The 27,769-nt window shown below is 42.8% G+C and overlaps 1 protein-coding gene across 1 annotated transcript in view; it reads left to right on the top strand.

Annotated features, from left to right (window-relative positions):
- The window catches only part of SYN3 (synapsin III), a 200,743-nt gene that overhangs the window by 13,767 nt on the left and 159,207 nt on the right, over positions 1–27,769 (top strand). Inside the window, exons 2-3 of the mRNA XM_071551663.1 lie at positions 6,445–6,944; positions 19,481–19,538. Coding sequence (XP_071407764.1) covers positions 6,628–6,944; positions 19,481–19,538 — 375 coding nt within the window. The 5' untranslated portion in view covers positions 6,445–6,627. The remainder of the gene's footprint in view (positions 1–6,444; positions 6,945–19,480; positions 19,539–27,769) is intronic.

The following is a 27,769-nucleotide window of genomic DNA, read 5'->3' as shown; positions in this document are numbered from 1 at the left end:
TGCTCTGAGGGATATTAAAACTGGAGAGTATTATCATAATATTCAGATTTATTTTTCACTAGAAAATTTTTAACTATTGTTCTTGGCTTTAGTCATTGTCCTTTGCAATCTACTTGAAAGTCTGATCATCTTACAGCGATATTTTGTCATTTTAGATTTTTTCCCCATCTTCTTTTCCTCACTTGTCATTGCAAAATAATAGGCAACAGAGGAAACAGACTAATTCATCTTCTGTGTAGGGTATAGCTTTTGGGAAACAGTTCCATTTGGACTCAGTTTTGTATGCACACACCCACTATCTAAAGGAGATAAAGCAAGCCCCCTATCATGAAACTGCTGTATAGAAAGTACTGACAGCTTTGCAAACTAAAAATAGAAATAAGATTTTTGAAGCCTAGATTTCCAGTTAAATAGCCACCTAAGCAAGTAAAGAGGATTTTTAAAAAATCTACAGGAATGCAGCAATAAGACAATGGAATTCTTGTGCCTTTATATGTATCAGTGGCTTAATGAAGCATGTTGAACATTGTGAAGTGATTCACTTCTGACAAGGAGACATCCCGCCATCTCTGACAATCCCTCTAAACAGAGAAATTGGATGCACAGTACATGACTTCTTGTGAAAATTCTTAAAGGACATAATTCCAAAGGAAATCACCACTGCTGTGAAAGATAACAGAGGATTTAGGATGCAAGTGGAATTCTGAAAGAGAATAAGTTTAAAAAAACTAAAAGAGAGTAGGTTTAGATTAGATATTAGGAGAAAAGTCTTTACTGTGGGGGTAGTGAGGCACTGGAACAGGCTGCCCAGAGAAGTTGTGGATGTGGAAGTGTTCAAGGCCAGACTGGATAGAGCTCTGAGCAACCTGCTGTAGTGAAAGGTGTCCCTGTATGCATCAGGGTGGTTGGAGCTAGATGATCTTTAAGATCTTCTACAACTCAGGCCACTCTATGATTCTATGATTCTGGCAAGCAACTGTCTAAGACATAGCAAGAGACTCAGGCTCTGGGTAGCATCATTGTCCTGGTAGCATGCTGTGTCTCTCTCCGGCCTTGGAACCCCCTCCAGTTGCAAGGTCCTGACTTGTTGCAACCACCTCAAAAGAGGCTCTGATGGTGTCAGTCATGGTAGACACACAACTTCCAGAAGAGTTTCTGGCACTGCAATGCACAAACACCTCTGATTTTAGGTGGAATTTGTGCTGTAGTTTTACATGCTCTAGAAAATTTAAACCATGTCTACATTAGAGCCATATTGTGTTGCTGAATCTTGGGAAAGCTCTCTGCAAACTGAGTATCAGCATGGAAACTCTGCCTTCCTCTGTTCTTTTGGATAATATCCAGTCTTTCCAAATTTTATGCTTTTTGTATATGCTTCAGGTTTAAAAAGTGTGAAGTATTTGGTGGAGTATCCTCTTTCTTTTCTTTTTCTAACCCATGTTGTAATTTCCTGATTTATGGAATTTCAGCTGGTGCTGAAAAAATACAAAGAAATGTTTAAACATGTGAGCCTCCTCAGTCCAGAACTGTGGCAAATGAGGTAAAAGTCTGACAAAAATTCTAATTTTTTTCAGAACTATTCATTTTATTCTGTTTTTCATTTGTCCCAAGAAATGCCAAGCTATGCCAAGCTTGGGAATACTGAAGCCATTCAGATTGAAACACTGAAAGTTCGAAAATAATAAATAGTCTCTTGCTTTCCTCTTTTTCAAAATATACTAGAAATGTGAAAAATACAGTTTTTAAAAATATACTGTATGTGGAAAGCCATTCAGCTGGATTTGGAGCTCCCTAACTTGTCTGTCCATTCACAAAAGTCAGCTTCCACATTGAGTCCATATGCCTGAAGGCAGAAATGCACCCATAGGAATGTCTTAAACTTGAATGTATGCTGAAGACTATCCACAAAATTGTTGTGAAGGGTATCAGTCAATGGTTGTTGCCAGGTCAGGAGCATCCTCTCACCTTTCCATGCACCGTGGGGCAGAAGTAAGTACGCAGACTCTTACGGTGAGGTGGGAGGATAATCTTGCCACCCCCAGCTGTCAAGAGCAGTAAGTAATCAGACACAGGCTGGCATGGTTGTATCATTATCCAACATCATAAGATAACAAGCTCAGGGGAAATCTAAGCTCAGTTAACAACTATCAGCCAGCTGAGTTTGGTTCCCTCTGGATGCTACTGCACATCAGAAATTAACCAGACGAGGTTTAGGTGAACATTTTGTTCTTGTTTTCTAACACATGTCAACAGGTTTTCTGAGATAACTTGCATCTCCATGGGCTATATCCTTGAGAGAAAGCAGGTAGGTTCCTGGCTGCTGTCAATGTGCTGAGTGAGCAGATTGCAGATCCTCCCTTGCTCTTCCAAAAATATCTGCCAGGAAGTTTAACTGTGTAAGTGGCTGACGGTACCAGCCTCCTCGCTGTTGTTTTCAAGGTCAGCTCTAACTGACCTTCCTCTTGCTTAATTTGGTTGCTCACATTGTTTCCTTTGGATTCCCTGATGGTGCTCACATTGTTAAGATTTCTGTTTTCCTGCACTGTCTTTTAGTTAAGCCAATTTCTGCTTACTGCCTCCCTTTCTGCTTATGCCTTCTCCTCTTCCTTCTCTTCTTCTCTCTCCTCCCTGTTCCCTTTTCTTGGGACTCACTCGGTGTCCTATGCCTTGTTTATTATTTCCCCATCCTGGAGTAGCCCAGATCTCCAACTTGCAGCTTCACATCCCAGTTGCCCTGTTTTCCCAGAGAGCATTCAGGAGCAGCTGTTTCACACAGCAGCAGATTACACCGGCATGGTGGGAAGCAGCTGCTTCTATTGCAACTTGAGGAACTCCACAGGAACTGTTGCCTTGGCTAGAAGCTGCCCATGGGCTGTATTCCAGCTGTGCTACCTTGCTGTGGGAAAGTTTGTGCTGGTGCATTAAGGAGATGTGTGCCATAGGAAGGCACTGGCATACACCAGCAAGGTACAACTGGATGGAGTAGAGCGGCTCTCCTACCTGTGGCTCTGGAGTGATAAAATACCATTCAGCAGATCTGTCTTGCTTGTGACGCAGGTGTAGGCTCCTGGCTTTGTTCAAGTTACAGCCCCACTTGCTTGCTGGGTAGGATCTGTGTGTGCACTGGGTGGATGCTGTGCTGTGTGACAGCTGCACAGAGCCAGATTTGGCCTGATATATTGAGCTCTCAGGATGTCCATCGGGAGTTTCAAGCAGTAGGAAAACAATATCCTAACCCACTCAGCCTGTGCCTGTATGAAAACCCCTACTGCTGAAAGGTAAATAGCAGTAAGTGTGCATGATGCAGAAGCAGGCCATGAGGTTTTCCAGTAACAAAAGCAGTGTAAACCACTGGCAGTTTACATTGCTCCCATTGCAGAGAAGATCTCCTCTGTGGCAGTACTAGTAGAAATTGACAAATTGATAGAGCAAAGCCACGGATAACTTCATTTAAAACAAACAAAAACCCAACAAAACAAAACAGAACAAAAACCACACCAAAACAAACAAAAGATAAAATCTATTTGAATTACATTACTGAGATTATTAGAAAAATGTATGTAACAAGAGGAGGACACTCTGTGTCATCACTCTAAGATGCCCAAAGCTGAAGATCCTGACAGGAACCCCGGAGTGGAGCCAGGCATTACTCTCTGCTGCAGCAGTGTCATCCTGTTTGAATTTAGCCTTTGCACAGTTTGCCAGAGGGAGATTTCCCCGTGACATCAGTTGCTTAGGTTTTTTCTCCTTCCTTCCCAAGCCAACAGCTTGCAGCCCAGTTTTAGCAGTTTTAGCAGTTTTAGTAGAAGCAGTGCCAGCCAGCAGAGGGAAAGGCCAGAATAAGTGCTATGTTCTGAATTCTCTAGACAAGAGTATTTTGCCAGCTCTCAGTGTCTCCTGGGCAATATTTTCTACTAGTAAACTTGGTGGAAAAAAATAATGGGTCACTGTAAATATTGTTGTTTAAAAAGGTCCAGAAGAGTGATCATGGCCTTGCAATAAGTATGATAAATTGTTTAGTGTGAGCACTGGTCACCATTTGGGAAAACTGGTTGCAGGGGAAACTTGTGTTTCTTCCAGCCTTTGGACACCCCATGCCATGTGCCTCCAAGCCCTTATTCCCTCAGCACAGGGCACAGCAGAGACATTTGCTCATTGCTTTACTGGCAGATGCTTTGCAAGATATCCATGTTCAACTGGACAGTGCAAATCTCACAGAGGAGGAAGCAGCCATGCAAGCCCCTGGCAGTGTGGGAGGAGCACCTTCATGTACATGCAAGTCCTGATGGACCCTGTTGCAAGGAAACTGGCTTGTGAAAAGAGCCTGATCTAGCCTGTATGCCTGGGGCTAGGTTCCCTCCCGTGGCTGAGAGCTGCCACAGCAGGAAACAGCAGCTCTGCAATGTAATGCAAAGTATGCGATGGGCAGGCATCTTGTGTAAACATGCTTATTCCAAGACCACTACTGAGCTTATATCCCCCGTCTTGCCAGTTAACACCGAAGTCCTAGAAGAGAGCGTGCCTAATTGCTGTGCACAATAGGAACTCTTCTAATACACATCTCTGGGATGCTCCCTTAACCAGGACTGGGCCTATTCTTGAGTGGGTGTCATTCAAGTGGGGGAATTTTCCTTATTTGTGTTATGTAAGGTAGAAAACAAAGTTTCGCGAGCAGAGGACAGGACAGCACATTTTTACCTAGCCTGCAGTATATAAATCCCCCAAAGCCTTTGTAGGCTCTACCACCCAGGTCATCCAGGACAGGAAACAGTGGATGGCTCTGTGCTGGCATTCACAGTTACTGTGGTAGGACAAGAGTAGGCCAAGTGCTCTGTATATATGAGGTGAGCAGGTAGCTCATAATTCATGGATACTATCTGTTACCTACTTTTTGGAACAACTGCTGCAAAAACAGCCAGTGCTACCAAAGTGCTCTCTGGTGTGTGTGTGTGTGTGTTCGCTGATGTTGTGCAGTCACTGGGCGTGCCAGGAACAGGCGGGAAGTCAGCACAATGCCTCAAGATACCTTATCGACTGTAAATGTGGCAGGAAGTCATTAAAGATTTCCTGAGTTATGCCCTGGGAAAAGTCTGCCTCCAGGCTCCAGCAAAGTCACAGGACTTGCACTGCCAGGGCTCAGAAATCAAAAGAAAAATTACTCTTATAGCCAATGTCAGCAGGGAGCCCTCTGCTCCAGATGGATCCTATGCCCCTGGGGTCAGGGTGGTGATGGGTGATGAGATGTAGGGGATGTGTGCCAAGGGGCTCTTTGTAGCTTAATATTTTGTATGTAGGTTCATCTGAGCCTCCTTAAGGGTTTGGGGAATATGAGAGGTATGCCTATGGGCGGCTTTGATTCCTTTGTCTCTAAAGCTTTGTAAACTCCTACAGATAAAAATAAATGAGAGCTTATTTTAAGAAAGCTATTTGATTGCTCCATGAGCTCTCATCCATAGCTCCAGGAGGGAAATTTGCACACACTGAGCTCTCCTGGACCAACTGGGAAAAGACAAGTTTCTTTAAAATGTGAGATTATTTAACTGCTGAAATACTTAGTATTCTGAGTAAAAAAAAAAGGCATCATACTGTGGTCAAAGAAGAGTCAAATACTGATATTTTTCAGTGTTCATTTTCTCACTTGAAGAGATGAGTAAAATAAGAGATCTTTCTTCTTTAACAAAAAAACCCCAAAACAAACCAAAAACAAAATCAAAGAAGCAAACAAAAACCCCAAACAAACGGCAAAACAAGAGAGGGGGGCAAAGTAGGTGAAGATTAGACAGCCAAACTTCTAGTTTTGAGTACCTGCAAAAACCCTACAAGTAAACTTGTAAAATCAGATAGCCTGATGGTATTTAGCAGCCAACCACCAACACGCACATGGCTTAGAATTTAGTTTTGAGTGCAGAGAGCAGCAGGGACAGAAACAAGTAGTTTGAAGCTACCACGGCACTTGATCAAAATGTGTATAGGTTTTTTCTACTATGTATTGTTTACATGCTATTTGAATTTAAGACATTTGTTCCTTAAGTTCGGAGCCTTGTTTACAAGCCTGCCAAAGATAATACAACTTTATCTATTTGGATCATTTGCTGGTTATTCTGTAACAAGCATATGTTATTTTTAACACACAAAATACTAGAAGTAAGATGTCTCTCTTTTTAAAATTATCTGAATAATTTTTGATCTCTCCACAGTGAAGAGTTATAGAATTGTTAGTTCCTAAGCTGGTCTGTACTGACCAGAAAATATCTGGGGATCAGAGCTGTGAAACATATTTTATCCTATCTATTTGACTGTACCAGTGTAGCATGCTGCATAGCAACCAGTAATCCTTTCTTCTCTTGTTCATTAAGGTACCCATCTAAGAAGTCAACAGGATTTTTGTTATCTCAATCTCACAGTATGCATCTCACATATATGTCTTTGATTCTTTTCCCACAGGAGAGAAAGAAAATATAGCTGAAAAAATAAGGCATATTTCTCTACTAGGATTTCAAAGGGGAAAGCCTGCCTGCTTGGACTGTAAGGAGGTACCCACACGGACATAGAGACATCCCCCAGGACTGGTGACACCATTGTTCAGCCTTGCTCTTGCTGAGAAAATTTCCACACAACATTGCAACAATGAATTTTCTCCGGCGGCGTCTCTCAGACAGTAGTTTTGTGGCAAATTTGCCCAATGGCTACATGATGGACTTGCAGCGCCCTGATAGCTCCACAAGTTCCCCAGTTTCTCCTGCCATGGAGAGAAAGCATCCACAGCCACCTCAACCCTCACACTCTTCCTCCACTGGCACCAGCATCTTCAGCTCCATCTCCAGTGCCATGAAGCAAACCACACAAGCAGCTGCAGGACTGATTGATCACTCAGTCAGCCCCACACCACCTGTGGCCCAGAAACCCAAGATCCTCCTGGTGATTGATGATGCACATACAGACTGGTAAGTCATCAGTGGCCCTCCCACTGACTTCAGTTCCACAGTGTTTGGGGGATGAGAGGGATCTGAGAATCACAGATAATCTACAGGGAGGTACACAGATGCTTTCTCATCTAGAGTTCTGGCCCCAGGTTGGTGTCTGTCAGATGACTTGAGTAAATGGCAGAGTAGGCTTTTTGCATCTATTTCTTGGAAAAAAAATTCATTTCATATTCATTGACCAACTTCCTCACAGCTCAACACATGAGCACATATAGAGCATTCTTGGCTCAGCAGGCTTAGCCAAGCTGTCACATTCAGTAATGGGGCTAAGAGGTCGCTGCAGAAGGTGTGTTAGTGGTGTGGTTCAGAACCTTAACCCACTGTATGAGCTGGCTCCAAACATTCAAAGGGACTCAATCTCTCCCACTCTCAATCTCTCCTGAGAGAGCTTGAGCTTGTCTCTCTATGCAAATGTCTCCATAAATTATAAAAATATAAGCAAGCTTACTACTACCTGGTCAAGAGACCTTCACCTGGTAAGCTCAGCAATAACAATTGGCAAAAGACTCTCAGGCCCAGATAAGCCTCAAAATTGTCTTGTTCATGCAGGTCTCTTTACAAATAAAAGCTTGAAAGTTTGTTTCCTATGATATCGGGTAGAAAAACACCCTTTTCAAAGGGTAGGACAACTAAAGTATTGTGAAATATTAGAGAAATTACTTACTGATTGCTTTTGTTTCATCTGTCAGCCTGTCACAAGGCAGAAAACAGGAAAAAGTAGCACAGGTAAGGAGGCAATATTGAAGACTTCAAAAGAAGTTGAGTTATGAGATCTTGGCCAAGGGAAGTTATTTTATTGTTCTTTTCATCCCATGCCACTCTTCGGTACAGTTGCCACATTTGGTCTTCTCTGATTAACTAGGAGAGCGGGAACAAGGTGAGATCTGCCTCCCTAGCTGTATCTTCACAAGTCAAGAGCTTAGCTCTTACCCATAAAGAGCCCATGACTGAGTAAAACTAGGTCAGGTGTCTTCAGCCAACCTGAAGTAAGAGAGGTGTGCTGGTTTAAAGGTAAGCCAGTGGGAGAAATGAACCCGACTCAAGAGAGATTACAAGTCAGAGTTACAATTTACTAAAAAGTTCACAGTAAATACAATGATATGGAGAAAAATTGGTTTAAACCCACAAAAAAGAGAGGTATAACCCAGCACCCTGGAGTACGAACAGAATGGTGTTTGGTAGCCCCTGTGCTGAGCCCCATGTGGTCCCTCTGAATGCAAAGTAAGAGGAAAGGAAAAACCTGTTGGTGAGAATGATGGTCGCAGTTTTGTAGAGAGTGGTATTTGCACTCCTGTTGAGGTTCTGGTCTTTCCCTGGATCTGACAGGTGGTACCAGAAGTCCCAAACCCACAAGATTATATATGCTCAGGTTCAGGTGGGAATGCCCAGTACCTCCCCCAGGGTGGGGATTTTCACAGTGGGTGATTCGTTCTATGAGTCATGGGATATTTTTAGAATCTTTAATGGTCTAGGTCATTGCAACTGCCTGTTTGTGCCAGTCCCCAATGGACCATTAGCAGACATGACCCTTCAGTCTGGGTGTGAAGGTGCTGATGCCTCCCCAGAGGGGAGTTATCCCAACTGAGTCACTGGTGGCAAGACAGAAATATTCCCATGCTTCTCAGGGTTCTTTAACACCCAGCTTGTAGCCTGAGGTATCAGATGTGCCCTGGGCAGCTGCTGCAAACGATCCGTTATTAAAAGTTCATGAGAAATCATAGAGAGGGTGTAGAATACACAGGGTTGTTTTTTTTTTGTTACACTCACACTGTGATAAACTGGTCCTGACAGCTGTTATTAGGACAAGGGGGAAAACAGTGGGATTTTTCTCAAAGGAAGAACAACTTTTGAACTGAGTGGGAAAGGCTCTGATGCAGTGATCATCATATCAAATGTTCCACTGGCCTTGTGTCTTTTATCACGGTAGCAGCCCTTAACACTAGATAGTTCAGTCAGCAGCACCAGTCTGGCTCAAACAGATCTGATCTCTCCCACGTGCAACCACAAGTCTCATACAGGCTGATGCTCACTACCTTCAGTCACTGTGAAGTGTTTTTGCAGTTCCTTGAAGATGCTGCCAGGTGGCACTCCCTTAACATAGCATCTTCTGTCTAGGGACAGGAGTGCCTTTGATGCACAGCTTTAGCATCTGGGACTTAGCTGGCACTGTGTAGTCCAAACACTGTAATCAGAGAGAAAAGCCAAAACTCAGAGGCCAATCTAGTTTTTTCTTGAGATTAATGCTGCTGAAGGTAGTCAGAGCAAGGAAAAGGACATAGAGGGGTTGGACTGTGCTGCAGTGTTTTCATGTTTTAAAGTACACACTACATTCAGATCCCTGCCTTTATATCTCCCAGCTGTTGTTCTGTCATGCAGACTTTGCAGCCTGTGAGCTGAGCTTGCCCAGAAAACAGCAGCTGGGATACATAAAGAAGAGGCATGGCTATCTTCACTCCTCCCCTTGTGTAAGCACTCCACACATCCTGCTGTCTTGGCTGTCCCTCTGCTGTCTATAACTTAACAGTTTTTAGACATGATGGGATACCCATTTCATTCATCCCAGCTCTCTGCCTCTATCTACAAGTTTGCAGGTATCAAATGCTGCTTGCAAAGTTTCCTTGACTTTACTTCTCTAAACCTGTGAGGGCACTGAATAAAATTAGTGTATGAATTCATTATCGTACTCTGGTACGGGTATGACATGAAAAGTGAGGAAAGAACATTACTAACCCTTGCCTGCCATGACTCTTTGTAGCATGGGCAGAAATACGTGCCTGGAAACTTTCCAACCCTCAAGGCAGCAGCACATATTCCTTTCTAAGAGAGCATACAAACACCACCAGTCCAGTGGGCCAGGAGTGCTACTTGGTGGTTGATTTTTGTGTCTCCAGGAAACTCAGCAAGCCCTTGAGAACAGCACTGAAGAGCACTGGCTCCATGGCTCCATGGATGTTTATTTTTGGTGAGGTACTTCTGAGCAATGCCAATCATCTTCTTGGTCTCAGCCAGAGTGTTATATGAGCTGAGGCTGAGCAGCCTGAGAAAGCAGTGTTTGCCTTGTGAGAGCACAGGTGATGAAGCTGGTTATCCAGGGATTCTGGCTGTCTACCCTACAGCACAGCATGTACAGAGATAGTCCCACACTTTGGAAGGTGAACAACAGTGCATTTTTACTTCTGTGCTGGTGATTTTGGAATTGGAAGAAACATCATGTTTGTAATGTATTTCACTTCTGCCAGCTCTGGTTCTTACTGCTTGTGAAACTTGTATTTGGTTTTCAAGAAAACCTTTCCTTCTCTCTTTGAAATAATTTATAGAGAAAAGTCTTCAAGAAATAACTACTGAAGCACTGTCTTTATTTTAAGGGTGGAGGGTTTCCACAGTGACTCCTCCCCCAGAGCAAGTTACACAGGGTTTACAACAAGGACTAGCTTGTTCACAGACAGGAAGGGTGAGAGACAGTGGAATCTGCCATTTGATTTCTCTTCTCTAAGTGAAAACACTTTCTCAGAATAGGAGACTGTAGCAATATTGCCAAGCCAGACATTAATTTATCAACACTGTTTGTGTTAGAGCAAAGAGCTGCAATTGTGGTTTAGGATGAGGTGTTGCACAAGAGCATGACAAAAAATGCTCTAATAACTCAAACAGGCAAGTGCATGTTGAATGCTCTTTGAAGTGACAAATGGCAATCCTTTCTATTTTCAAGGGGCTACTATATCTCTGATGGTACAGGATAGCACTCAACTTCCCTCAGAGGCCTGGAAGAAGTAAAGAGCATCCATGGTAATCCATGACCTGTCTTCCACCATAAAATCCTTACTGTTCTTGACATGCAATGTGCTCTGGTTTATTCCAAAGACAAAGTACTATAAAAATAATGTGAGTCACAGAGAATATGATCAGCTGCTTTCTGCATTAGCAGCCATAAAAGAAAGGTACATTCTATTAAAAGCAAGGGAACTCACCCAGCTTTCTGTTAAAGGGGCAACATTTTGACAAATTCTCCGTTCTTCCCCAAGACACAGCTCTAGCACATTGCAAGGAAGCACACAGTGAATTGCCATGTGTAGGTTGTGCACAAGAGGAAAATACTGTCAATACAGTTCCCTTGTGCTCTTGGCTTTGACAGGCAGTCCTCAGAGGCACATACAGTAGTGAATGTACCTGTCCATCACCACACTAGGGAAAAGCTTGGCTTCTCTTCTGTCATTAATGGCATATTTCTCAGCTGGGGAGCCTCCACCTGGGGAGTGAGGCTTGTTCTTGTGGGACAGGAGACTTCCAAAAATGCATCCACAACTCACCTACTCACCTACAGCAACTGCCAGAAAAAAGGAGCTCAGACATGAATACAAGTGTGTGTGTTAAACACACATCAAAAGGGAGCAGGACCATGAGGAAGGGGGACAGCAGAGCTCCATGTAATGGCATATCGGCCAACTCTGGTGGCCCAGCCTCAGCCAGGAGGAGAACATCCCACCTCTGGCAACCTCCTTGCCCGACATGCTATTAAATAAAATTATGCTCTTGCTGGATTGAATTTCTCAGCAGATCAAATAGGATTTAGTTCTGTGAATTGCTAACCCCCATCTTCTGTGAAAGTGCTCAGTTTTCCAGCCTAATGCCTCATGTTTAAACAGCTTATTGGGGAAGTGATCAAGCACAGCTAAGGCTCCTATTAACCACATATGCTAAAAGCATTGCTTCCTGGACCAGACAGCATAACAAAGCTGTTCTTGTTGCATTTGTTATAGATCTTAATTACATTTGTGGAACAGCTCATGTCACTTCTCAAAGTCATCAATGTGTTTTGTCCACATTTCAGGCCATTTCAAGAGCTAACAGTGCTTCGTGCTGTCTTGCACAAAATACATGTGCCCTGTGTGCAGCAGTTCTACACAGGAGGATTGGGACATGCATATTTCACCAAAAAATAAGTCACACAGGACATGTTAGGAGACAAAAAATTGCATTGTTTTTTGTCCCATTTACTTTACAGCCAAATCTGCCTGAATATGCTGTCTCCAAAAATTTTAAGATGAAGAAAAACTGATTAATACTGAATAGAATCCTCTTAATATGTCTGAAATGGTTTTTTGTATAACAATAATGTCATGATTCAGGTCTAATTATGGACTGAATTTGCAGGATTACTGTTTTAGACTGTTCAAAGGAAATTATCAACCTTTTTTAAATAAAATTATTTTTACTTCCGATAGTACATGACAATATTGAACCTTAAGTACATCATTTGCCTAAAAATACAATGGGTCAAATAATAACACTCTAATACTGCTTTTTAGTAACAAATCCAAATTTTTTTTTAAGGAATTCCTTTTTAGAAATACTCAATGAGTGTCGTGAGTCATTTCATGCTTTCAGTAGGCTGAAGGTGATATGTTGAGGTTCCTATTAAGAGGAATATTTCTGTATCTAACTCATTTAAATATAATGGGAAGTTTTGGACTTCAAGCTTAAATTCAGGAAATTGCAGGTTAAATTGCAAAGTTTTGTCTTTATTTCCTGGTAACAAATCATCTGACATAGCGGTAACTTACAATAAATGATTATTAATTAACTTTTTTTACACTGTGGTGACCTTTTAAGGTTTCATGAGTTTTATGCAACAATGGAGCTGTAATTTGAAAAAAACCTAGATGTAAAATTTATGTTTTTACCAGTCTGGCTAAAACCTCATTTATTTTCATCATTTGGCCATTTCTACCCAGGACTGAATGACTGTTCCTATAATTCTTGCCAAACTCTACTTCTTGAGAAGTGGAAAGGCAAAAGAGGAGGCAAGTTTATGTTAAAGGAGTGTGTGTGTTTGTGCACATGTGTGTGCTTGGAAGCAGCATGAAGAGGTATAGGGGTGAAAGGGAGGCAAGGCTGTCAAAAGTATTAAAATATTGCATTTATCATATTGCTTTCTAGTGTGTTTTACATACGTCACCGTCATATCTGACTGTATTTTTGTTCTGCATATGTAAAGCAACTTGGGATCTAGTCCTCCTAAATGAAAAGTGATACAGAAATGTAAAGGATTAGTATCATTACAAAAATAGACACAAGGAGTATGGAAAACATTCCCCACCAGGTTATAACTATGCTAATGCAAGTCAAATCTGGGACCTTAATTGCTTCACCAGAGTTCCTATAAATGCATAGAATTTAACCTCAGAATATCCTGCCTAGTTTTTTAAAAAAACCAAATGAACCCTCAGATGAGTTTCTCAAGGTTTGTGAGACAGATTTCTTCTGCCTGAAAGTCTAGAGTCCTGTCCCAGAGTTGGTTCAAGTTATCCCAGTTCTCCTGCTCCTCAAGTTCAGGGAGGACAGAAGTGGGCTGGAAAAAAATACTGCCAAATCCTGAACAAAAATGATACCACTTGAAAACAGCTCCAGGCCATACCATCTAAATTTAGCAGCATGGAAATGTTCCATAAATGCACTATTTTGATAATACACAAAATAAAATTGCTGCCTCACGTTGTACTTAAAGCAGTACCCCACCACCACCCCCGACCCCCCTACCCCCAGCTCTTTGTGGCCAGGAGGAATGTGACCACAGTATAGCCTGGGTGGAGGACGAGACCTACAGCAAAGTGTCCTTCCTATTCTGACAGCTTGGAGAAGCACGAAAAGCTGTGCCCAAAAGCAATAGTGCTGCACTAACTAGTGCTTCTTCTCTTGGGGTGGGTGGTGCGGGGGATAGCTTTGATTACTCCTTTTTGACAAGCAGGAGGTGGCACAGGAAGATTCTGGGAGGCCAGTATTGTGTGGGACTCCATAATTCCTTGAATAGAAAGAGTGGCCTGAATGGTTGTGTCTGTGATTGTTAAAGTGCTGGTGGCATGCCAACCCAGGTCTCCCCAAAAAGAGGCCTTCAGTTCCCTCAGAGAAAGAGGAGACTCACAAAAGATTTTGAAAACCCTTTTCCCTTCCTGCCCCAAAGTTTCCCTTTCTGTGTGCATTCAAGCCAAGAAAATCCTCCCAGCCCTGTTGGGTGGGACCTCAGATCTCATCAAGGGTCTCATCATGAGAACTTCTTTTATCCAAAAAAAACGTAAGCCAGACCACCATCAGACTCTGATACAAACCCCTTTGGGAGAGGCCTTTCCTCCCTTGACGTGATCCCATAACTAATAATGCCTTGAAGATAGTTTTACAATAACCAGAGTGGGTTGGGGTTTGTGGTTCTTCCAGAAGGCAACAAAAGAAGTCTGTTCCCACAGCCTGACCTCGGACACCAGGGACATACCTGCAGCTCTGCAGGACTGCCTTTCCATTCTGGGGCTACAGCAGGCCAGGTGGGGACATCACTGAGACCAAGGTGACCTTGCCCCAGGGAGGCACAGAGCTGATCGCAGTAAGACTGTGCCCTGGGGATGGTGCTGAAACTTCTGTGGAGCTTCTTGCCAAGTGTTGGTATATACTGACCCAACCCAAATCTGAAATTTACCTCTTGGTCCCTCCCTGTCTGTATGTACAGTGTGAATATCCTTTTTTCTTTCTGCACCTGCCTCTGGTCCATTTAACATTTAATTCTGACTGTTTTTTGAGGTGTCAAATCAAACATCCACCAGGCTTACTCATCCTCTTTAGCATCCTGACACACCTGAGCCCTGGCCCAAGCAAGGTACTGTTGCAGAACAAATATTAACTACCAAGCACTCCATCCCATAGGTAATAAAGGTCTCTGGGCCAAAGCAGATGTGGACAAAAGTTCCATCAGTTTGCAGACTTTGGCATTTGTAGTGATTTTTCTCAATCCTATGCCCTGAGCACTCAGGACTTGGCTACTCAAAATTCCTTACTACGTACTGCTGAGAATTGCTAAAGTGGGGAAAAGTGGTGTAGGGTTGACGGCTGGCTCCTGAAAGGAAAACCTTCCTTGTTTTCACCCCTGAAGAAAAAAAGGGCACAAATGTATGTCTCCTCCCTCCTCCACTCCTTACTGCCCTTATAGTGTGTAGGGGCTGGGGGGCTGGGGCATTCCAGCAGCTGCTGGCCAGTATCCTGGAAACTGCCTCCTTTTTCCCAGTCCCAGCCCCTTTTATGAAGGAAACAATGCGGACATACAGTGAGTGCCTTGTGCATCACTTAGGCCCCCAGGCCCTTTGACATGGGTATTTTGTACAGTGGCTAAACCCCTCCCCACCCTCCCTGAGGTGCCCCCTACCCAATCCAGGGGGCTTCAGCCTCTCCTTTTCCAGGATGATCCAGAAAGAGATTGCACGCCTTATTTTCCCAAGTGGCATGAGAGAAATATGTGTAACATGATAACAGGGAAATAATTCAGATAATTCCAGAATTTACCCATGGATGCCTTTTGGTTTGTTTATCCAGGTCTCTTCCTCACCACTTGTCTCCTTCTTTCTTACACCCAGTCCCTTGCCCACCTCTCTCCAAGAGTCCCACACATTTCTCTCCTCAGTGTGTTTTGCTCTCGCCCCTCCAAAGGGTGGGAAAGGCTTCTTCCTGCTCCAGATAAGAAGCAGTCTCCATCCAAAGTGTGGCTTGGCTTTCTTTTCTTGTTGTGTCTTCATCGAGAGGCACAAGCTCAGTCAGAGGATTTAGAGGAATTTACCATTACAGTATCTTAGTGTCCTTCTCTGGCATGCTGTCAGTGAGACTGAGCCCATTTTTGGGTTGAAGGCACAAGCCAGCTCCTGAGTTTGTAACTCAAGGCCTCTGTTGACTAGTAATACCTAAAAAAGTTCCTGAGTTACCTCATATCACAGGGGATTTGGGGTCAGCCATATCAGTTCATCTGAAGGATGGCTTCCCAGTTTCCAAAACATACTACCAGCATTACAATTTTTGCTACATCAGCTCCACTGAGGTCTCTCACAGGAAGATCTGAGGTATATTTCTTTGATTTTTTCCTATCCTAGAAAATTGCTTCATGCAGGAGCCATTTTACAGGATAACCTGAAGAAGTCCCATGAATTTAATGTGAAATACTAGCCAGTGTTCAAAGCTGCGTAATGTGTCATAACTTCTGCTTCACCTACATAATGGATCTGTAGAAGCAGCTTTAGTCTTTGAATCACTGCACTCTTCCAGACCATCCTGATAATTTCAAATCCCTTGTCTATCCTGGTTAATGCCTTCCCCATGCTACCATGAAGGATACACTCTATATCTATCAGGAGACTCTGTATATACTTCCTCTAGTTATGGTCGTTGAGGCAAACAGGGGCTGATTTACAGAATACCTCTGGAAAATAACCTTCTATTCTTTCCAGATTACTTCATAAGAGGTATTGGGTTTCTTATGTCCCTGTAATCATGTCAGAGCTGAGGCAGAAAGCAAAAGTTATGTTTCTCTGATGCCTTTGCACAAAGAAAGTATCTCCATCTCCAGAGTATGCAGCTTCTTCATGAGAAAAAGAGAGCGGCTCAAGACAGGCTTTCTCCCTGCAAGCCCGGTCAGACCTCTAACTGTTCATCATGATGCTTCCTCCCTCCCAGTCAGTGTGGGCACATTTAAATGGATTGCCTAGAACTGCAGATCCCACCCAGGAACTGTTATTGAGCATGGCTCTGTAGTTTTCTTCAGTCAAAAAATGTTTACATGCTAATTTACTGAGATCACAGCAACCACACCACCCCATCTACACCATGACAAATTATAACTCTGTGTTCTAGTGAGCTGAACATCTGACATGCTTTAAAATAAAGGAGTGGCCATCCAAGCAGTGGTCAGTGCTGCAGACAGCCTGGGAGAGGTGGCGGGTTTGTGTGACCAGTACCTGGTTCAAAATCTAGAGGTGAGGGATGCTAGACAGCCCCCTCCTGGGGCAATGAGCTTCTCCTCTCATCACGGGCAGCAGACTAAGCTGAATGTGAGGCAGGATGCTTCTGAGGCTCCCCAGAAAGACTTTTGACTGTTCTTCTGGGCACTGCTCCCCTGCTGCACTACAAGCAGCCTAGATAAAACTCTGCAGTAGTAAATCCTAGGCAGATGTCTAGAAGAGACTTGCTCAGGTGTTTTGGGGCAGAAAGCATCTACAAATGTTTTGCTGTGTCATGAGACTGCCAGTAACTTCCATCTATTTTTCTCATGCATTTCCACCAGAGCAGCGTGGTCTTCCTTTCCTCTGTCTCATGTCCACTGTAAGGACCAGAAGCAGTTTCATGAATTGTGCAGAACCAACCATAAGACAGACTCTCTCTCTTGCAAGATATGTAGAATGCTTCCACAGCATCAGCAATGCTTCCAGCTGGCTTAAAATTTCAGGGGCTCCAGAGTGAAGTGAAGGCCATTTTTCATTTCAACAAGATAGCCTCTACTGCCCAGGGGCTCCAAAACCCCAGGTGCAAACTGAAAACATCACTCCACCCGTTTCAGAGATGTTTCAGTGAAAAATGTTTTGTTCTTATGCTGGGCTGTGTTAAAATGATGGGCGGACCAAAATATTTGGCTGGAAATTGCTTAGCACCCGTAGTCTTCAGAGACACTAGGGGAAGGTTAAGCTTCTTGGGGGGCTGTCCTAGAAAGAGATATATTATGCTGCTGAAGCACGGTGACCTGAGACATTGGATGAGACAACCTGTGTGGAAATAGGGATGAGAGAGAGAGATCACACAGTGTCCAAGTTAAGGTACCTTGCTCCACTCCGGTGACTTCAAACAGTGGGCATGCCCTCTGTGTGACTATCCATGACCACAAGCAGTACTGCAGAGATGAGAAAGAGGATTTTTTAACCATGTGAAGGCTAATTTCCTGGACCAGGCAGTAGAAGTCTCTTTGCTCCGTTGTAGGGGTCTGAAGACTGTGGTTAATCACACTTCATTACAAGCTGGAGCAAAGCAGCACCAAGGAGTTTGTAACTAGCTGGTCGGCAAAGAGGAGAGGCCATAGAGGGAGGAAGTGTGTTCCATAAGCATGGATAAGGAGTACACATTATGAGCATGCTGGGAATAAAAACAAGCTTGTACCAGTGAATAGTGTGCCTCAAATTTCAGACCAGTTCCTGTGGGCCCTTTTAAAGCTTATTCCAGTTTTTAAAAAGTCACCAGTTCCAGTAATATTCCCAATGTTTAGGAGTGAGGAATGTTGCCAGACCCTCTAGAGTCATGCCTCAAGACATTTAATGGAATTATTAGGTGCATTTAGAGTTCCTGTTTATTGTTAGAGGCATGATGTCTTAGCTTGTCTGCTCAATTTTTCATGCAACACTCATAAATTAAAAAAAAGGGGGAGGGGGAGGGGGAATGTCCAGAAATGTGCTTTTTATACTGGACAGGGGTTGTTCAAGTCTCTTGGTCTTGATCACACCTGGCTGCTACATTGTCCCTCACTATGCTGAAGTCTTATTAGCACCATGCTGATGGATGGGTTTTCTGGAAAGGGAAGCCTTCACATATCCTCGTTAGAATGAAGCGGAAAACTTTTGACATTTTTTATGACTTTTTTTTCTGCTAATACTATAAAATAGGGAGAAAAGCTGGCTTCCCCTAATTTTCCCTTACTTCTTTATTTTGTCCTGTCTTTGCCAATTGGAAACACAGCCCAGAGTTACTTTGTCTCTGGAAACAGCTCTTGCAGGGCTAAATTGTTTTCAACGCTTTCCAAGCAGAAGAGCCTTTTGGAGCCTACACGGCCTTCTTAATGTTTATAGAGGAGGAGGTCTGAGAAAATAAATTCATGTTTTCTTCTGTCAAGCTTGTTTGGTGAGAGGAAGAATTGCGGAGAAATATTCACAGGAGAGATTATATTAGCAATTTCCCCCTGACTAATCTATATAAGGGGCATTATACACAAATATGAATACAGAAATCTTAAATTGCCTGTCTTTTTCATGTTTGTTTCTCCAACACTACTCTCAGCCTTCCCCTCTTATGAACAAGTGATGCCTCTGAAAGTGCTTTGTTGTCTGCATAGCATAGGGAGGTAGGAGCAGAGGGGGTAGAAGGTTTATGTCCTTCTCACAATGGTGTGGAATCAACTCCAAAGCAAACAGTTTCTCAGTTCAGTAGAAGAGATTCTTCATTGAGACACTCTAGATGCAGTTAAAGTTTCTCTGAGTCAGAAGCAGAAAGAGACATAATTGAAAAGCAGCTCTGTAGCAAGAGCATGAGAATAGGCTTCAGAAGTTCTTCAGCTATGATGATAAAGACCCTTGCCCAACATCAGAAGAAGTTTCAGATGTCATGATGTGTTGCTCTTCTTTTACAGAATAGAGTTTTAAATGAGATATAGCAAGGAATTCTTGTTTAGAGTTTTTCTCTGGGAAAGATTAGGAGATCATTTGGTTTTCAGTTCGAAAATAAATTGAAAAAGTAACAAGCCTTGAAGGAACTTTCCAATGTGGTTTTCATCTGGCTTGGCAGGTTTCTCCTGGAGAACAGAAAGCTGAAAGAAGATAGGAGTTAGAAAAACATGCTGTGACCGGGATACAAATTCTTCAGCAAAAAGGGAAATGCAGAAGTAAACCAGTATAAATCTCATTTAACCATATTTGTTTCCCTTTTTTCTTGTGCAGGGCCAAGTATTTCCAGGGGAAGAAGGTGAATGGAGAATTTGATATCCGAGTGGAACAGGTCAGTGACAACTTAATTCCCTATAAGAAGGACAAGCTGAGGTCTGAAGAGAGATAATCTATTGATATTGCTTACTCTTGAAGAGAGGAACTAATGAAGAATTTTAATATAAGTCCACTTCTTGTAGAATTGTGAAAGCTGTAAATGAAAATATCTTATTGGGCCATCTTTTATCCTCCCTACCTTTGCAAAATCAATTGCTCTTTCACCTTAAAATTGCATTTGTTGTTCTGGTGATAGGACTATAATTTCTTCCATTGGAAGACTGCCTCACAGCTCCATCATGCCTGAAAAGGTGCAAACCTGGTATGTCACAGTACATGCTGTTGCTGAAGTAGAAATTATTATTAATAATCATCAGTAGGCACCCTACTTGAAAGCAGGCATAAGAAGAGGGAAATGTAGAGATGAGATGGTGATCCTGAAGGAATCATATGCCATATGCTTTTTTAACACTCATTAGAGCTATAAAACTGCTAGGGTGGATAAAGAAAGCTGGGGAATGTTGTTTGAATGACCTGATACCTTCCATTTTTCTGAAGCTGTCTATTCTGCATTGTGCGTGAGCAGATTATTAATGCAATGGTTTTGAAGATTTTCTCAGGACCCTTTGTCTTTGTAAAGGTGTTCCTTCTCTTTTCAAAGGGGTCCTGTCCAGTTGTCTACAACTGTACATGAACTCATATGTTCTAATCAAACTGTATCTGGGACAGAAAAGCTAGAAAGTCTTCTTTTGCAACTATGATATTTGAACAATTTTTCCCTTTTTATTGATATCACATTGTCAGTACTGGATGGTATTAGCAAGAATAATTCTTCCTTGCACTTCGTTATCAAAGTCTTTATTTTGTTGGCTGCCTTAGCAACTATGCAAAAAGAGAATAGGAAAAATGAAAAATAAATAATAATGCTTCTCACTCAGAAGCATGAAGTCAAATTGTTTAGGTTTTCCCTTCAAGCCCCTGATCCAACCCTCTCCATTACTCAGAGTAGGGTTAGCTTCAAAGCTAGACCTGGTACTCTTCAAAATGACCTGTTAATTCTTTCCTAAACCTCCAGTCTCTGCCTTTCCCCTCATAGTCCTTCTTCTCAAATGTTATTGCACTTGAGGTACAATAAAGTAACTCTCTTCAAATGCTTGAGGCATGCAGAAGGGCAGAAGTGGACTCTTGATCCTTGGTAGCTTAAACCCAGCTATGACCCTTGTCATTGTCACAAGGTACCTTACCGCATATCCCCAAGGACTCTTTTAGGGAGACTTTCCCACTCTACCTCCTGAAATGCTACACATAGGCTGAATACCCATGTTCAAGAGGAGGCAACAAATTGCTCCAAGCAAAGATGGTGAGGCTGGTGTGATTCTGCTGGTGAGCCCATTGCCAGGCTCCTTGCAGCTTTCTGTAAATACGCACTAGAGTGACTGCAGCATTGCCCAGGGGAATAAAACCACAGTGGGTACTTGAGTGACAACTGAGGAACTGAGAACAAGGATCCAGTTGGCTGTTTACCCTTCTCTCCCTGCCCCTCAAATCAGGCATCCCAGCCTCCACTTAGTGGACAGGGAGCTGCTTTTGACTCCTCCAGACCTCAGAAGGAGAAGGGACGATCCCTTTCCCCAGCTGGATCACTGTCTGTCAAGGGAAACACAGAGGCTGCATTGTCCTGAGCAGTCCTTGAATCTGACCTCAAGCCTCTCTGTGTAATGTTGAGGCCACAAGAGGGGTACTGCTTTCCTCAAGCTCTGGCTTTTTGTCCCCTCTGATTTTGCCCATCCATCCTCGTGCAGTATTTCTTGATGTTTAATTTTCATTCATTGCTCCTACCCTGATTATCTGAAGCCCTCATAGGTTCTTCACCCTCTTCTTCAAGCACAATCCAGGAGCCTAAACTATTATGGGAACAGATCTGCTGAGAATGAACACCTGAAAAATTAATATTTCTCTACAGTCATCTGGGGGGGGGGGGGGGGCGCGGTGGGGGAGGGGGTGAGAGAGGTGAGAAGGAGGGAATAACTGTGTTTACCAACCTGGTCCACACCTTTATCTTTGAGTTCCCAGGATACCTTTCTTCACTACTGTAATTCCCCCCTCTGGACTCCAAATCCCAAGGTCATGAGTTCAAGTCTCAGTACTAGACCATCCCCTGGCAGTTCAATGCCTCCCCAACATCTGATCCAGTCAGATCTCAGATGCGCGGCAGGGTCAGCCCCGGTTAGTACCAGGTGCTGTGACAGTCCTGAGGACTTCACTGTCACTGTCCAAGCTCACTCGGCCGTGGCAGATGGACCTCAGGACTGAAACGGTGGGGCCAGTTCTGCGCACGCTGTGCCTCACCTGAAAAATCCACTGCACAGGCTGGAGGGGCACATCCACCTGGGGAGAGCCCTGCCCAAATCTGCATTCGTGAAGTTTGGCCATACATATACAACTCCCCCCTGAATGGCACACAGACAGTGCCATAGTGCACAAGTCCTAACCTTGCTGTTCTGTTCTGAATAAACTGCATCAAATCAAGGTTTGACTCTTAGGCACCTCTTGAATTATTTGGTCTGCTCAGTAAGTTCATTTAGTTTTTCAGTTTTCCATTTGATCCTGTTTCAGATAACCACACATTATTGACTGAGCCAGAAAGACAGTTTGCCTTAGGAAATTTTTTTTTATACTTTATAGGGGAAAACCACTTTTGATCTGAAAAGCTAAATAACAAAGAAGTTTGAATGGCACAAAGCAATGAAAGGAAATATCCAAATGTTAAATTCTCTTGAAAAACCACATTGGGAAAAAGGAACTGCCCTATTTTTTCTGACCATGCTAATTCTTTTGCCATTCTTCCAGGGTGATCTGTACTTGGTTTAAACTTTTTCTCCTCCTCTTTCATATCCACCTCTGTTACATCTTAATTCTTTCCTAGCAAGCAATTTTAGCAATGTTTGGGGGAAGCAGAGTAGGATAGTGGGTGATATTTTTCTTTAAAGTCATGACATCCTTTATTTGTAGTAGAGCAGCAGTGCTGAAAGCAGGACTGTCTCTCCCTCTCTCAGCAGCAGGAAGTCAGTTATCTAATCTGGTTATACACCCCTACCATCTCTCTGAGCTGCCTCTGCCCCTTGGCTGTCGTTTGAGGAATGCAAGACATATGTGATCATGATGTCTCATTCTGTCTATCTCCCACACCCAACACTGTGGAAGGCATTGGCTGATTTCAGCTGAATTGGAGAAACAGGCAGAAGTTTCAAGACACTAAGTTTCTACAAGAGATGAGTTAAGTTCATATTAGGCACTGGATAATGCAAAAGGGATGAGACTGTTAAAAGCCATCCTGCTGCTCAGGGAGTTGATTCTCCAAGTCTCAGCTTGTATGAAGACAAGTTTCATGAACTCTCAGAGAAGGTTTTCTGGTTCTTTAGCACAGAAATGAATTGCATGACCTTAATAGCAACCCCCTGCCCTTGATCTTCACATCCATTACCTATACCAAGAGACAGGACTTGCTGTGGGCATCACCTGGTGCCATGTATAGGAGAGAGAGCTGTCAGAGACACTCCAGTGTGTACACCTCTCTTCTGTCATTCATTAAAATCAATCACAGAATCACAGAATATGCTGAGTTTGAAGGGACCCATAAAGATCATCAAGTCCAGCTCTTAGCCCTGCATAGGACCATTCCCAAGAGTCACACCATGTGCCTAAGAGCTTTGTCCAAACACTTCTTGAACTCCATCAGGCTTGGTGCTGTGACCAGTTCCCTGGGGGCCTGTTCCAGCACCCAACCACCAACATGAAGTCTGATTTCCTTTCTACCTTTGTTTCTTCTGTTCTAATCTTCAGTGTAACACTAAAGCCATATTTATTAGCATGTTTTAGAGGCTGCAGGACCACCATTGAATGAAACCCAGCCATGTAACACCATTGCCTTTTTCCTGCTGGCTTCAGGGAGAGAGGTGCAAGACTGGAGTGGTGGGAAGAAAATGTAAGTGGTCTTCTGAGTCAGGGCCCCTTTTCTTTAGAAGCAGTTTGAATTACATTTTTGTTATTTGGGTATTTTTCCACTATAAGTCCTTCTATAGCAATGATGAGACTCAATTAAACACTGATCCAAAACTGAAAATCTATTTGACCTATTTCCACTAAAACCTCGACGGTTTAAGTTTTACTCGGTATGGGTAAACCCCTAAGCTTTAAGGAGCAGCTGTGTCTAAAAATACTATCTCTATTTTATGCTAAAAATAATCTGCTTGGGTTTTGATCCATGTTGTTGCTTTTACTTGCCTTATGATTTCTAACTTTCAGAACTGCAGTGCATACATCTCCCGTTCTTTTCTCTAGAAATATAAATGCTAAAATAATTCTTTTAGAAATGAAAAGCCTAAGTTTTATTAAATGGCTCTAAGGCTAACTTGAACTTAAAGAAGAATCTTAAAGTGCCACGGGAATGGACTACATTTCATTTAGTCTCTCACAAAAATAATTTTGCTTTTATCTTCTCAATCCTTCATTGGCCAGGGAAGAGTAGACATTAGGAAGCACAATACATTGAGGAAGAGGAGGAATTATACCACAAGTCTTATGCTCTGACAAAGGTTTCTCTTCACTAGAAGCAACTGGTAATAATTCAGCACTTCCTTTCCCACTCTCTCTGTGCTGTCCCAGAGAAAACTAGGCCTTGCATACTCTAAGGATTTCATATCTCTCTGCGGTTTCCCATATGGATCAAAACATGACTCATGTAGGAGTCTCCTTGGACATCAGGTATGCTCCATGCACAAGGAGGATGCCACTTGGCTATGTATCCCCAGCACACCCACATGCAAGCAGAAGAGGGCAAGAGAGATGGGGCTGAGACCTGGACAACCACAGACCCAACAGACCATGGCACTGTGTGTGGCAGCTGGATGAGTGGGACACCTGACACCTGCCTGGGACAGAGATGTCTAAAAAGCAGGAGTTGTGCAGAGCAGGGTCACTGGAATGTCCAGAGACCTGGCTTATGAGAGGAGACTGAATTTTTTTTTCCTGCCGAAACAGAGGCTAAAGGAGATGTGATTGCTTTTATTAAATACCCTGATGTAAGAAAAGTTTTCGTGACATGATGGCTGCAGTTGCAAGGCTTTAGGACTCATAGCTCTGATGGGCTTTTCCAGTACTGTGCCCTGCATGGAGCACAGACCTAGCAGGCAAGAGCGAGCAACACCTCTTGAGAGAGTCCACCACCTTCAGGGTACCTTTCCTTAAGATATTTCCGAAAGGCATCTTAATATGTTCAGAGACATTTTTCCCGGCATTGGCTGATTGATGGTGGAGGGGGGTGAAAAGTGTGAAGGGAGAGTGATGAGGCCAAAAGCTCCACCTATATTTTTATTCCTGTTGTTTGTTCACCCGTCTCCTTCCCACCATTTCCTGCTGTGATGAGGTGGATCTGTCTGTCCGTCTGATCTGCATTCTTCTTGCACAGCTCATTCACTTGTTCCCGCTGTTTAGTTTATTTTCAGGGAATGATTATTCAATGAACTCCTATGTACACGCTCCTGGAAAAGTTTTGTGGTATAGATTATGACTCCATTGGCAACATTGTCAGGAAAAAAGTTGTACTTGGCACTTATAGCAGATAATTGTAATACAAATCATGAATTCCAGCTCCACTGTACTTCCCACCCTAAAGAGGTATTTTCATGTGTGGCATAAAGTGGTCATTTCAAAAGGTAGAATCAGATAGGTCCATATGCGATGAAAGGAAAATTAACCTCTTGTCAAACAACTGTATATTTTTTTATTCATTATATGTTTAGGGTTTGGGGTTTTTTCCAACTGACTGCCAGCAAGCTGTTCAAAAACAGCAACAGCAGTTCTCATAGTTTCACCACACACAAGCATTGAGAAACCATGAATAAAAGGACCTGGAGAACTAGCAAGAATGACTCAAAAATAATGAATTTCTTAAATGGTATCTTTAAATTTTTTTATTTGTTTTTAATTTTCATTGGTTTTTGGAGGTTTACAGAATTCATGGGTTTGAGCCATTTCCTAGGATCAAAAGGTTTGGAAATGCGCTTTTCTAGACCTCAAATTTGGACATAGTCACGTAACTTTTGAAATGAAAATTCAAGACAATTCTGAATGCCCTCAGAGCTGATATACCAAAAGTGCTCACACAGGTGAAGGTATGTGGATCTTCAACATCAGCAGTGTCTGTAGCTTAGGGGCATGCATTCTAGTTTCTAAACTTGTCAAGAGCAAGAGTGGAAGATCCTCTTGGAGCCCCACGGCAGCATTCACATCTCAGGTGGACCCTCTCCATCTTTTTCTTCCAAAGAGCAATCCCAGTACTGGGGACAGGAGGGGAGAAGGGTGTCTCCCCAAGAGAAAATGTCTCAGGAAAAAGACATGGGGAATCAGGATGTGTAATCTCTAATTCTGCATGTATATGAACACCAAGTATGCACACCCCAACCCTCATCCCATTGTCATCCATACTATCTGTCCACCCTTCTGCTTCTGCAGAATTTAAGGATTGCTCACTTTTCCCTTGAAGTGCTTACAATGGTTGTAGTGAAATGTGCACTTTCAGGAATGTGACCTTATGTCTGCCAAAGTTTTCCTTTCCTTGTATATATTGGAAGATCCACCAAAAATAAAGCTTAAAATATGTGGAGGAATGTATTTAATGTGATTATGCAACAGTAATTCCTCATCCCAAGTGCCTAAGCCATGACGTGGACCAGGCTAGTCAGTAGCCTAGACAAGGCAATGTGAGCATGACAGTAGATCTCAGCCAGAATATGAGTTAAAAAATAGTCACATTGCTGCACATATGACAAATCTGTACTCCAACACATAGTCGGCAGTATTATATGTAAGGTGAGTAGACTTGCATATTACTCAACAATGATCGAGTCTCTGCTGAAGGATCATGGTGAGTCTAAACCGTTACAATTCAAGGAAGTTGCAGACCTGTCAGAGAGGATCCCAGTGACAGCAACAACACTGACCACTGTGCTGAAAAACATCACCTACAAGAAAATCTCACAAGAATGGGGGCTGGATTTCTTTAGGGAAAGAAAAAAAAAGGAAAAAGGAAGGGCTAGTCTTCAAGCAGTGAATCTTTAGCTTTCTGCAGGAAAAAGGAATGGACAAAAAATTTGCAGTCTTAAAATGTACTGGGGGATATTTAGGTTGGGCATTGGCAAACTTTCCATGGTTGTTAAGGCACAAATTGCCTGAGGAGGTTCCTCATCTGAGGAAGATATAAGAAGGTTATATAGTAGCTGCACACAACGGAAGGCAGAGCTGATCCTGCCATAGCTAAGAGACAGACTATGTGATGTCTTGAAGTCCTTCCAACACAACTTTCTGTTATTCTATAAAAAATGCTGAAAATCCACCTTGTAAACATTTCCCTTGAATCATTAACAGGTATAGCTTCCAAGCCAGGCATTTCTACTGTTGCATGATTTAAAATGACAAAATCTTCCTTGTTTTAATATCAACACAGAAACAGAAACTCAAAAAGATCTCCAGCACCTAGAGAACACTGAGAGAAACTGAGAGTAGCTTAAGGTTTAGTTCAAATGATCTGGACAGTTTTCTGAATCTGAATACCTGAAGTAGGCCTTTTAAACAGAACTGTCTTCAAAATAGCTGCAGGCATCATCTCAAATCTGGGCCTCACAGAGGTATGAAATATTTCTACTCCCACAGTATGTATTACATTATTTTTCAAGACACATTGTGTCACGTTTGTCACACATGGTTGGCTCTTGCCCTGAATGTTTTTGCAGTCACTGGCACCATTGCAAAGCAAGTATAAAACACCATCAGGCTATTATTAATACCTTCTTCTATTTGATGATTCCTAACACAAATGACTCTGCAAGGCCACAGGGAGCTGGGCTGTCCTGTTTTATGCATAGTTACCTGTTACTCTATCTCCATGGGCTACTTTCAAAGACGTCTTTGTCTGCAAGGTAAACTCAGGCTGGAGATGATCTCAGAGTTGAAATCCCAGCCAAGGGAAGTCATCAGGCTACAAAACTCACGAAGTTAAAAATACAGGGAGCGCTGGAAAATCAACAGGAAATAATTTCTGCTGACTGAAGTTTTCAGCCTTCTTCCAAACACCAGCTAGGAGCAGCCTTTTGGATGGGACAAAGCAGCTACATGAAAGCAGCAGTGCTCCTTCACTTAGTCTGTTTGAATGCCAGGAACAGGTCAGGATTGCCCCTCAGCTCTTATTGT

The sequence above is a fragment of the Pithys albifrons genome, chromosome 3, assembly GCF_047495875.1.
Source record: "Pithys albifrons albifrons isolate INPA30051 chromosome 3, PitAlb_v1, whole genome shotgun sequence".
Classification (NCBI taxonomy): Eukaryota; Metazoa; Chordata; class Aves; order Passeriformes; family Thamnophilidae; genus Pithys; species Pithys albifrons.
Note: the sequence above shows the minus strand (reverse complement) of the source record. Positions and strands in the feature narration are given on the sequence as shown.